General features: G+C 37.5%; 1 protein-coding gene across 1 annotated transcript in view; it reads right to left on the bottom strand.

Annotated features, from left to right (window-relative positions):
* Positions 1-13,063, bottom strand: part of TOP1 (DNA topoisomerase I) — a 90,013-nt gene that overhangs the window by 23,140 nt on the left and 53,810 nt on the right. Inside the window, exons 9-12 of the mRNA XM_012754691.3 lie at positions 7,435-7,550; positions 3,704-3,825; positions 2,717-2,839; positions 436-623 (exon numbers count right to left, since the gene is read on the bottom strand). Of these exons, the coding sequence (XP_012610145.1) occupies positions 436-623; positions 2,717-2,839; positions 3,704-3,825; positions 7,435-7,550 (549 nt within the window). The remainder of the gene's footprint in view (positions 1-435; positions 624-2,716; positions 2,840-3,703; positions 3,826-7,434; positions 7,551-13,063) is intronic.

The raw sequence follows: 13,063 nt of genomic DNA, 5'->3' as shown, positions 1-13,063 counted from the left end.
ACAGTAAGAACAAATCTATCTGTGAACCTGTGAAGAAGCCAAAAATAAATCATGCCTAGTTTTACTATTGCACCTGAAACTATAAAGATTACAGCCACTGTGTATGATCAGTGCTTAGTTAAGACAGAAGAGAAATTAAATTTGTGGGTGGAAGACATGAACAGAAATGTATTCCAATTGATGGTAATCAAGTTTGGTACTATTCATGGTTTTAGGCATCTACCAGGTAGGGTGTCATAGAATGTATCCCCCATATTTAAGGGGAGACTACTGTACCTAAAAAACATTTGGAGACCTATACATGGAAATACCATGTTGCTTTTAAATATTTCCTTCCCAAACAGTCCTCTGTAACTTTGGAAATATTCCCAACTACTTAAAACAAAAAAAGCCCTGCACCTCATTTTTGGCCCAAAGGATGAACTATATGCTCACTTGCTACAGTTGATAATTATATCCTCAGGCATGATTCGTCTCTTCAGCATGCCCATCTTGGGGTGGTTGCCACGGCCACGGAAAAGCCCAGGAGGCTCTATCTTGAAGTTGGCAATCCTCTCTTTGTGGTTATCCATAATACAGAAGCCATATTCCTTCAATAATTTTTCATTCTCCTCTTTGATTTTCTGGAAGATAACAAGGAAGTACTAAAAATGGGTTCAAACTACTGTTCTATCATTTTTATTTCTCATGGGAAAACAGGTCATGGTAGAGAAAAGTCTAAAAATCAGTAAAAAATGAATTCAAATGAAAGAAAATCTCTAATGCATTTCTCTGCTAAATACAATAAAATTCCCCCCAAAGATCTGCCTGTAAAGGTTGACTTCAACTACATTTGAAACTGATTCTTGTACCCTAAAGGATGTGTGTTTATGAGTGTTGTTTGGGGGTTTTTAAATGTATTTTAAATATTCATATTGTTTTGTTGAGTAATGTCAAAACAGGAGATGAAGTATCTGATGGGCCTCATGAAAGAACAGCCCTGTGGCCACTTACCTGACTAGCCTTTCACATGGGGTTTTAAGCCCAGACAAATCTGCCATGGATTCTTTAAGTATATAGATATATGCACTCTATATCTTTGCTCCAAAAAAGTAGGATGTGGAGAAGGGCAGGAGGATTTTGAGTCTCTTTACCCTCTATTGACTCTTCACTACCTTATATTTATATTTGGTGATTCAATTTAACTTAATCCTGCTGCCTTGTGGGTGGAAAAAGACTCAAGTCGCTGGCAACAGGTGTCCTTGGCAGGGGCTCTGACAAGGGGATGTTTATAAAACCTCTCTATCTTTGGATTACTATTCCAAGAACAAAGCTCCAAAGTGATCTGTAAGTTTAAAAACACCCCTGAAATAAATAATTATACTAAAATTTCACTAATTTGGAATGAGAATAAGGTTAACCTGAGACTGATAAGTCTGATACAATTATCATTCTTACAGTAACCCATCCATCCATCCATCCATCCATCCATCCATCCATCCATCCATGGACAGAGCTTTGCTTCATTCATTCATTTATTTAGACAAACTCTTGCTCTGCCACTTTGGCTAGAGTGCAATGTCATCACTGCTCACCTCAACCTCAAACTCCTGAGCTCAAGTGATCCTCCTGCGTCAGCCTCTCAAGTAGCTGGGACTATAGGCACATGCCACCACGCCCGGCTGATTTTTTCTATTTTTAATAGAGACAGAGGCTCGTTCTTGCTCAGACTAGTCTTGAACTCCTGACCTCAAACGATCCTCCCACTTTTTAATTTTTTTGTAGAACCACGGTCTTGCTTTGTTGACCAGGCTGGTCTCAAATTCCTGGCCTCTGCCTCCCAAATTGCTGGGATTACAGGTGTGGGCCACCACACCCCTCATTAATTTTTAAACCAACAGGCAAATGAGTACTATCAAACAATGAGTTACATAAATGCAATTGCTTAAATTATATAAACATGCAAATCCTTTAAAGTACTGAAACTATAGGGCTTTGAAGTACAGAGAATTTCTAAAAATCCTTAATTTCTGGACTTCTGATTGGAAAAAATGAAATGCTAGTCTGGAATCCTCCAGTTCAGGGACTGGCAACCTTTTTCTAAATAGAAAATATTTTAGGCTTGAGGGCCATACAATCTCTGTTACAACTATTCATTTCTGCCACTGTTGCATAAAAGCAGACATAGATAAAATGTAGATAAGTAGGGGTATGTGTTCTAATAGAACTTTATTTATAAGAACAGGCAGCATGTAGAAGAAAATAACATCCCAACTGGAAACTAGAAAGATCATTCAGCAATGAGCATGGCCAAGACTAGAAGATGGAGATGGATGAGCATGGCTAGATTTCAGAGTAAAACAGATCAAAAAACAGGGAGGTACATGGCCAATATTATCTCACCTGTCTTAAATCCTTAATATCCAGTAGCTATTGTGGGACAGGTCTGCTCATTCTTAAATACTATATTATTGGAGTTTACTGAATGATTTTTAGGTCAGTGGAATACCAGTGGAATACTCTTATACTGAGCTATTGAACAAAGTGCTTATTCACAATTTTCAGTCTAAGTCCTTGAGAAAATTTAGACTTTGTTAAGGCTTAGAATTCTAAATCGTTAGCATAGAATGATGTGAAATGACTGAAGTCAATGTTGTGTCACTAGAACCAAGAAGAAAATGAGATGAACTAATCATTATTCCAAAATTCTCCAGAGGTTTAATAAATTCCGTAGTACCAGTTTCTCTTCCTTGTTCATTTGTTTCCGAGCTTCCGACTGGGCTTTGAAATACTGGCTCATCTGGGTAAAATCACATTTGCTTAGATTGGTGATAATATTCTTCTCTTCATTAGTCATTTCCTACTCAAAAGAAAAGGCAGAAGAAAAAGAACATATACACTAATAAGTCCCTGGGCTTCTTTGCGATTATAGTAAAGCACCATTTTTTCAGTCAGTGTCTGAAGCGGTGGCCAATCTAAATTAGTGAATTTTATAGAGAATACATAATTCTATTACTTTGTTCTATTATAAAATATGTATTTAATATAAAAATGTTTTAAGTGATTTATTATTGCAAAAGATTAACTCATATGTAGTTTCTTGGGCTTCTTGGCACACTGCCACAAATCCCGAGGCATACAGCAAATACTAGTTTGAGAAACATGTATGTCATTTAGTAATAAGAGAAGTATTTCCATACTCATTCTCCCTTAGAAACATTGCCCCTTCTTTATTCATGTATTAAATCTGATTTTCAGAGCCAATTCAGGAGGTAAATTTCAGTTCTGCCTCTGTCCACATTATCCAAACTCAGAATAGAGATTTTTTAAATCACCAAGGCAGATATATGTGGTTTCAAGAGGAGAAAGTACCCAAAGCAAATGAGGAAGAATCAAGAGGGAATGGGAAATCAGATTAACATTTCTCTTTGCAACAGCAAACAAAGGGCAGTCCTGCGGAGACAAACTTTCCTTTGCCCTACTGCAGTTGGCCTAATCTGATCAACCTCCTCCTCAGTCATGAGAGCTGACAGAAGAAAGAAATGGAAGTATTCTTGTTGGATAGGAATGCCATACAATATAGCAAGTAATTAGACATTTGTAACAAAATTCATAAAACTCAAATTTTACATCAGGGAATTTTTTGTAAAATCATAATTTATTACTTAGTACTTGATCAATGTATTTTTAAGGTACTAGGATATTAATACATGGGCTACAATACCTTTCTCCAGTCTTTAAAGAAATTTTTCCTAAATATTTCCTTAGTAGTATATTCATGGTCGAGCATTTTTGCAAAGAATGTAGCTACTTCTTCTGCTTTGGGGCTCAGCTTCATGACTTTACCTAGAGGAAAAAGTGGTTCCAAAATGTGAGGTGTATTATTCATGTTCTATAAATACTGAGCACTGGAGATGTCTTCTTTATTAATGGTTTGCCTTCCCATGGTATATAAAGGTCTAGTGACACATAGTAAGAACAACAATAACAAAACAACATACTGATTTATATCTACTTATATAAATTCTCCTTCTCTTTAGCAGATATTTACCTGGGTCATTCTCTGGAGACTATGCCAGTTAATTGTTCCCAGGTGCCTGCTCAGGACAGGGATGACCTGGGGGAGGCCCAGTCACTCTTCCTTTTCCTTTCAGCAGGGTTCTTTACACCTCTTCAATGGTTTTTAAAAATCAAATCCTCAGAGGGACTCCTGCCCCTGCTAAGCTAAGCAGCCTCTGTTCAAGAAGGGGAGGAAGGGATAGGGCAGGGAGTGGAAGAAAGGAATTGTGGGGAAAAGAAATAGGCATCTTTCTTCTTCAAAGTTAGGTGGGTGGAATAGAATAAAAATATATATCCATAGCAGGCAAGCCCAGATTTCCCAAACGAAAAGCCTAAATAAATAAGACCTTCCTCTAGACCCTTGCTACCCAAAGTGTGGTCCACAGACCAGCAATGCTGGTATCACATGGGAGTTTGTTAGAAATGCTAAATCCCAGGCTCCACCCTAGACCTACTGAATCAGAAATTGCATTTTAATAAAACTTATAAGCACACTAGAGTTTGCAATGCACTGCTCTGGAACACAGATACTATGAAGCTGCCTCTTTCAGGGAAACAGGATGCATCCACAGCACAAGAGGGATGACTGGGGTTGGTGGCAGTATGCAAGTATTTAGGTAAAAGCTGTTCTAATGCAACCCTTATGTTTCACAATGAAATGGTAAAGAAAATCTGAATAAGGCCTAGAGATTTTATGTACCTGAATTAGTTAATAAAGCAATAAAAGAAAAGCACTTGGGAGTTTAATTTATTTTTCAAATAGAGTATTTTTTAACAATACTCTTAGGGCTAATTTCCATTTTTTTCTTCAAAAGCCAACTTTACAACACCATCTGGAACTAATCTATGCCGTAATAACAGCATTTAGCTATTCTTAAAATAGGGCTAAATGTAATTCCACTGCCTTACTATTATATAGGCATTAATTCACTACGGAGGTCCACATTCATTATAGGAAACTAAAGCTTAACCAGAAATCCATTCATTTCAAAACACAGAAGGCATCTCATCTTATGATGGTTGGGAAGTTATCCCTGATTGTAGGGATATAGGGAACTGTATGTAGCACAAAATTTAAACTGTCACAGTAGAAAGAACTTACTTGGAAGCTATAACTTAAAAAGCCAAAAGATGGCACAGCTTCCCCCCACACATTCAACTCCCGACCCCCATAAAGCTTCTGCTTTGAAAGGAAGACACTTTGGGGAGGATAGGTTGGCTTAAAAGATTTTCTGCACTTCTTCAGAACTCCCCCCCACTGAGGTCTGAATCAGAGTTGCCAGTAAAACTGTAACATGCTTTCAATATAAAGAAAAACATTATGTCACTAAGAATAAAATAAATGAAATAAAATAAATGGCAAGAAAAAATGTAAACTGTTCTCAGGTGTGTTTGGTATAAACTAACAGTATTTGAAAAAGAATTTGAGATTCTTTTGGCTATTTTACTGAATTCTGTCCCAACAGAGGAAGCAATTGTGATTCCTTCTCTTTTAGATGAGCTGTCAAAAGATGAAATAACAGCAGAGTGGTGGGAAAATGACTTGAAGGTTCCTGGCAACACTAACACTTTGTGGACAAGACTGAGCTCCAGGAAAAGGAAACTGCTGAGTCAAAGCTAAAAACTGAAGGTTCTTAGCAGAGGCAACAATTCACTCCTTCAACCAGCCCATGCCCCACCTCTCTGGCAGGTTCTAAAGGAGTCTGAGAATTCTCCCCAGAGAGTAGGCAGCACTTATAGTATCAGTTTGGACTAATAAGTCAAATGCTTATTGACTTATTGCACAGTGGGAGTTATACAATCAAAGGAAAGAAATCCAAGAGGGAAGGCCAACTGAGAAAATGATAGAGCCTTGGAGTTTGAGCTCCTATAAAAGGAGGACTGGGCCAGAATGGGAGAAAAGGACCGTGGTGACCAGTAGACTAGTCCAGGCCTCTGCTTTCCATTTTGAAAAGTAATAAGAGCAACCCCAAGACTAGGGAATCTAGCTTTTCCTCCAATCGCTTTGAATCTCAAAGTGAGGCTTTACCAGTTGAGCTTTCCAAAGCTCCTGTTGAGCCCAGACTAAAGCTACAGAATACTTGTACTTTTAAGATGTTCCTCTTCCAGGTCCTAGGCCCTTTCTCTTCACTAAAAGTTTGAGTCATACTTCAGAGTCTCCAGGAATGACCCAGTGTGAGCACTGAAAGAACTCTTATGCTCTCTGGTCAACATAGGTCAAAATGTACATAATATAAGCATTTGCCATTGAGACTATGAGGTGCTCCTGGGCTGCAAACTCCCCCAAATCAGGGATTAACCCAGGGATTAAGCTGGGTTTTGGTATCTGAACACAGGAACAGTCAATAAATATATAGTTTTAAAAAAACAAATTTCAGCTTATCAAGGTTGACACTTTCCTCATTTGTAGACCAAACCCTTCAGTATTAACTACTACCTAGACCTAGTGTTGGTGACCCTGACGCCACTGCTCGTGGGTAGGGATGCATCAAAACTCTGAGTATTCACCACTTATGCTTTTCAGCTGTTCTCCTGCCCAGCATTTCTCAAAGTTTGGTTAACAAAGTACCCAATCCCACTACCCCACAACTATTAAATGGGCCCAGATCCACCCTGATGAATCATAAGTACACAAGGGCTTAAGGAGCAATGCTCTAGCCATTTCTGGATAGAACTGGAATAAGGGCAATCAGCTGAGCATTGCCATCTACATATTGCTACATCACCAACAGAAGGCATATCAAAAACTACCCTCAAATCTTTCAACCCAAGGATAGAAATACCAATGACAGTTAATGGATAATTCTGAAGTTCTAAGAGACCCAAGAGGGCATTTCTTTAAAGCAACTCATCACACTTGACTGTACATATATCAAAGGCATCGTGTTTTTGCTATGTAGAGTGAGTGACAGATGCCTACCAGCCCTATCTAGAGGTTGATGGCAGACTAATCCTCAACTAAATACTAGTACTATTTCTAGTGATGAGTAGCTTTGTCAGTCTGTGTTATATCACTAAAAGGTAAGGTACTACCATTCAAGTAAGGTTTTTCTAATAACTCTTTTGCAAAAGGTAGCTCCCCAGAAATGAAATTCAGATAAAAACATTCACACATTGTGGACCATGTGATGTGAGCCATGTAGATGGACCTTTTGTGGACTGTGTAGATGAGACATTAATATGTCCTTTCTCATGGCACTTTTTCAGCCAAAGAATGGGCCTTTAAGAGTTAAGTAAACACATGATGCCCCTTCCTCAAAACCACACAATGACAATGAAACCAAATAAAATAAACAAAAATGATTATCCACCATAGGATCCTTCCTCGTTTTCTATCCCTAAATAGAAGCAAACTCTTTTCTTAGCCAAGATTCAGAAAACCTTGAAACAACTCACCATCATAGTAAAACTTGACACTCTCTGGAAGAGGCTCATATGGTGGAGCAAATACAGGACCTTTATGTTCTAGGAATTTCCATTTGATGCCTTCAGGATAGCGCTCTTCTTCCCACCTTTAAAAGACAAGGCACAGCCTCATTTAGTGATCACCTTGCCTAATACAGAGATCATCGCCTATGAAATGCCAAAATATCTGCTCAATTGATTAGTCCTCTAGAATGACTTCTGGGCCCCACATTCAAAGCCTGGATCAAAAAAACCAGTGTCCTCCACTTTGAAAAAGCCAACACTCACAAGTAAGATGAATACTCCAGCAGAGGAAAATACATTTCAACAGTTCAGTTCAAAAATACTGCATATAAGAGATCGACACTGAAGGAGCTCAGCAACAAGTGAGGAATATGAAAATGGAAACAGATGTATTGCCACAATGCTGTAACAGCATACATATCACAAAGGCACATATGACAATATTTATGTTGCTGATATGCAGGAAAAGGCCTCCTGAGAATGGAGATGTCAGATAAAGGTATAGAGGAAAATAACCCTATTGAAAGTACATAATAGAACAAGAAGAGTAGGAAATAATAGTTCAATTGGGGCATAATGAGTTTAAAGTACTTATGGGTTATCTGGAACTCTCTAGCAGACACTGATAAGTGAACCTAAAGTTCAGTGGAAACAACTTTTTAAGAAAACATTTTATATTAAAAATGGTCACAAAAACCAATGAATAACAATGAATACAACATACCTACCACCTCTATATTCAACAATTATTAATATTTTGCTAAATTCTCTATTTTGGCTGAACTATTTCAAAGTTAACTGTAGTTTTGATACCTCACCACTAAATATTTCAGCAAGCATTTCTATGAAACTCATATTTCCCCATATAACTGTAATAAATACTTTTATCACATCTAATAAAATTACTACTTTCCCAATCCATTTTAAGCACTTCCCAACTATATCTAAAATGTGTTTTATACACCAGGACCCAATTAAGGATCAGGTACTGGAACTGGTTGATATCTCTCAAGTCTCTTTTCCTCTGAAATAGATAGACCTTCTCACCATCCTCACATTCACTTTCCAAGACCAATATTTTACACAAAGTTCAGAAACATCAAATAAAAATTACATATATCAAACTGTAACAACAGCATTACTATAAAATCAAAGTCAACATAATATGGTCAAATGACTTTCAACAAGGGTGCTTAAGACCATTCAATAGGGAAATGGCCAAAGGTGGAAGCAACCCAAGTGTCCATCAATCTTTTCAACAGAGGTGGTGGCAAAAGAAAAAAACTGGGCCCTTATCTTATACTATATATACAAATTAATTCAAAACAGACTAAAGACCTAAAGATAAGAGTAAAAATACAAAACTCTTACAAGAAAACATGGGGAAAAGTTTCACAACATCGGATCTGGCAATGATTTCTTGGATATGATACCAAAAGCACAGGTGACAAAAAGAAAAACAAATAAACTGGACTACATAAAACTTGAAAACCTCTGTGCATCAAAGGACACATTCAAGAGAATGAAAGGTAACCCACAAAACGAGAGAAAATATCTGCAAATTATACATCTGATAAGATGTTAATATCCAGAATATAAAAAGAACTCCTAATACTCAATAACAAAACAACCCACTTAAAAAATGGAAAAGGGACCTGACTGGACATTTCTCCAGAGAAGATATACAAACCATCAATAAGCGAATGAAAAGATATTCATCATCACTAATCATGCAAATCAAAATCACAACGAGATACCACTGACACTCAACAGGAAGGCAGTAAAACAAAAAATAACGAGTATTGGTGAGGATATGGATTACCTTGTGTAATCCTGGTGAGAATATAAAATGGTACAGTCACTGTAGAAAACAGTAAGGCTGTTCCTCAAAAAGTTAAACATAGAATCACCATATGACCAAACAATCCCATTCCCGGGTATACACACAATATTCTAGCACATACTTGTACACGAATGTTCATAGCAGCTCTATTCATAACACCCAAAGGTGGAAACAACCCAAGTGTACATCAACAGATGAATGGATAAATCAAATGTGCTATACACAACGAAATGTTATTTAGCATTAAAAAGGAAGAAAATTCTGACACATGCTACATCATCGATGAATCTTGAGGATATTTTGTTAAGTGAAATAAGCTAGTCATAAATATTGTATGATTCTCCTTATATGAGGTACTAGAGACAAGGGGATGAGGAGTGTGAAGAGTTATTGTTTAATGGGTAAAGAGTTTTAGTTTTGTAGGATGAAAATAATCAGCAATTGGTGATGACTGCACAACAATGTACTTAATGCCATTGACTGTACATTTAAAAACAGTTAAGATAGTAAATTTTATGTCATATATATTTTATCACAATTAAAATAATTTTTAAAAAATGAAAGTCAAAATTTAGTAAAATCTTAGAACTAGAAGGAGCATTAAAGATCCTCTCTAACCAACCTATCATTTTACAGGTATGAAATTGGTAGGACCTCCCAACTAGTCATTAACATGCAAAGGCCTGCACACAGGAACCCAGCCAATCCTAGGGTCTGTAACTCTCCAAATCAGAGAAAATACATACATGTATATATGTATGTACATGAGAGCATTTATAAGGATCCTATCTGCGGCAGTCACAGATTAAATGTGAAGGGATAGAGAATACCATTTTTTCCCTTATCCTGGCACTTGCCATCATTCTTCTCACCAACTCCAGTGTTTTTAAGCTAGGACTCCAAGCTGTTTATACAATTCTTATTGTAACATGTGTATCTTGAGGACCCATAGCAACTTCTTTACCATTTAAGCAAACTAAGATATTCAGTGACGGACTCAACACTAAATCTCAGTTTAAACAGAAAGGTAGAACATATCTTCCAATAACCTGATGTTAATGGATTTAAAGTTATTAATGTTCAAATAAAAACAGTATTGGGGCCGGGCGCAGTGGCTCATGCCTGTAATCCTAGCACTCTGGGAGGCCAAGGTGGGCGGATCACTCAAGGTCAGGATTTCAAAACCAGCCTGAGGGAGAACAAAAGTCTGTCTCTACTAAAAATAGAAAGAAATTAATTGGCCAACTAAAAATACATAGAACAAATTAGCTGGGCATGGTGGCACATGCCTGTAGTCCCAGCTACTCAGCAGGCTGAGGCAGGAGGATCACTTGAGCCCAGGAGTTTGAGGTTGCTGTTAGCTAGGCTGACACAATGGCACTCTAGTCTGGGCAACAGAGTGAGACTCTGTCTCAAAAACAAAACAAAACCAAACAGAATTGGCCTTTTAGCCCCCCTCCCATTAGTGCTAATGTTCCCCCTTAGAATTTATTAATAAAATCATGTACTTAGGCATCAAAACTTCTCTTTGGCGGCTTGACTTATAAATTTTGAGTATCAAAATTTTACAATAAAATTTGCTTGAAAAGGGGAAGGTAGAAAAATGCTAGAAATATGTGTAACATAGGAAAGTAAACTCCACATGCTATTCAAAATCAAGTTCCCTTGAAGTTAATGAGTCCCTAAAGTACAATGTAAAACTGCTATTTAATTTTTAAAAATTCAGAAAGAAAGGTTACATACTAGAGCTTTCTACAAGCTAATCTCTGAAATTAAGGGCAATTTTTCTGGTTTGAGGAGAATGTCAATAATCTGTATTCCATATATTTATTATTAACTGTATTTATGAGTCCTGATCTTTCAACATTACTTCCTTACAACATTATAGTCCTAACTCGTTACATTTACCTTTTAACAGACTCCAAACTCCATTTAAAGTCACACCTAACACCAGTAATAAACTCCTTAGTTTCTACATCTTTTTGAAGAATCATCTGTTAAGAATTAACTTGGGACTTACGGTCTAACAGGTAGGCCTTAACACAAAAGTATAGTTAACCCAACACAGTGCTGAAATCCTATAAAGCTAGAATGAGCGACAGTTAAAAATCAGGACATCTGGGATAAATAGGTTTTCATGGATGAGCCTGAGCATACTGCCACCACTTTTAACACACTGTTTCCATGGGGAAAATATGATATATTAAAGAAAACAGTTTCCCATCCCCACAACTAGCAAAGAGAGGGAGATAATGATCAAAGTATTTTTTTCTTTGGTCAAGATGAACATGTCTGCAGACTATGGGGGGAAGCAAAAAAGATTTGCACATTTGCCAAACTGGTAGTAAAGTCCGTAATTCTTTTTTAGTGGTATAGCAAGAGGAATACTAAAAATAATATTATCTGCCACTTAAGTTCCCTGACAAGGCCATCAGTGCCAGTCACTGGGGACTGGACCACTAATCTCAGAATACAACAGGCAGCCTCTAGTTATCAGTTAAGAAGCCGCTTGTTCATTAATTCTTATTTTCCATTTCTAAAAACTTACAGTGTGCCATTAAACATTGTGCTTGAAAAGAATGTGCAAAGTTTAATAGTCAGACTTGAAAGAAGCATACATTAGAAACTGTAGCAAAGACTGCTCATCCCCAAATGAACCATCTTGAAAACTAGCCAGGGTCCCCTTTACACAAAAGAAAGAATAAAACCCAATAGTCATGGTCTCTCAGAAATAATGTGTGACAACACTGATAAGGATTTCAACCACAAAAGCAAAATTAGGCTACCAGACCCCTCAAGGACACTTAATTCTACACACACAAGGCTAGGCTAGGAGAAGGGTACATCTACCTTGGGCCAAACAAAAGCCAAAGCTCCAAAAGAAGAGGGGAGACAGCAGAGAGTTCCTGATGACAAGGAAACTATTAGGTCATTAAATATGAACTGTCTGATTTTGAATCCAAAGTGTAGTTTATTATATCTCAAACAAGAAGCAGTACAATTAATCAAAGTATGCGCCTAAACTACCAACACAGTTTTACCATCTTAACAGTAGTTTGTTTATGCCAGCAGCGAAGAAGCCTGGAGAGCGACTGGCAATGAAATCACAAATGGCGTTTTGCACAGCTTGTTGAGAATTGAATATTTTTCCTTGCAAGAAGTGGTTCAAAGACTAGAAGAAGTGGTAGTCAGTTGGTGCAAGGTCTGGTGAATATGGTGGATGACAGAGAGTTCCCAAATCCAGCCTCCATAGTTTGAGCAGAGCTGTTTGTGCAATATGTGGTTGGGTGTTGTCTTGCAAGAGGATTGGCCTATCTCTACTGACCAATCTTGGGCTCCTTAATTGCAAGCATCTTCATTATTTTGTCCAGTTGGTTGCCGTAGACATCCACTGTAATCAACTGACCAGGTTTCATGAAGCTGTAGAGGATAATATCAGCACTGGACCAAACAGACACCATTAGCTTTTTTTGATGAATATTTGGTTTTGGACTATGTTTTGGCACTTCATCTTTATCCAACCATCGTGCTGAATGTTTGCAATTGTCAAAAAGAATCTATTTTTTATCACATGTAACAACACGGTGTAGATTTCTTACAAAAACTAGGCCAGGCGGGGGCGGGGGAGGGGAGGGAATGACAATACAGTGTAGAAATGATTTGCCTTTATGCTGTGACAGCAAAGCTTCGAGATGATTTCTCTTTTGATGCTCATTTAATTCATGTGGTATCCATCTGTCCAGATTCTGTACC

Source organism: Microcebus murinus, chromosome 16 (assembly GCF_040939455.1).
Source record: "Microcebus murinus isolate Inina chromosome 16, M.murinus_Inina_mat1.0, whole genome shotgun sequence".
Classification (NCBI taxonomy): Eukaryota; Metazoa; Chordata; class Mammalia; order Primates; family Cheirogaleidae; genus Microcebus; species Microcebus murinus.
The sequence above is the reverse complement of the archived record's forward strand: the minus strand, read 5'-3'. Positions and strand labels throughout refer to the sequence as shown.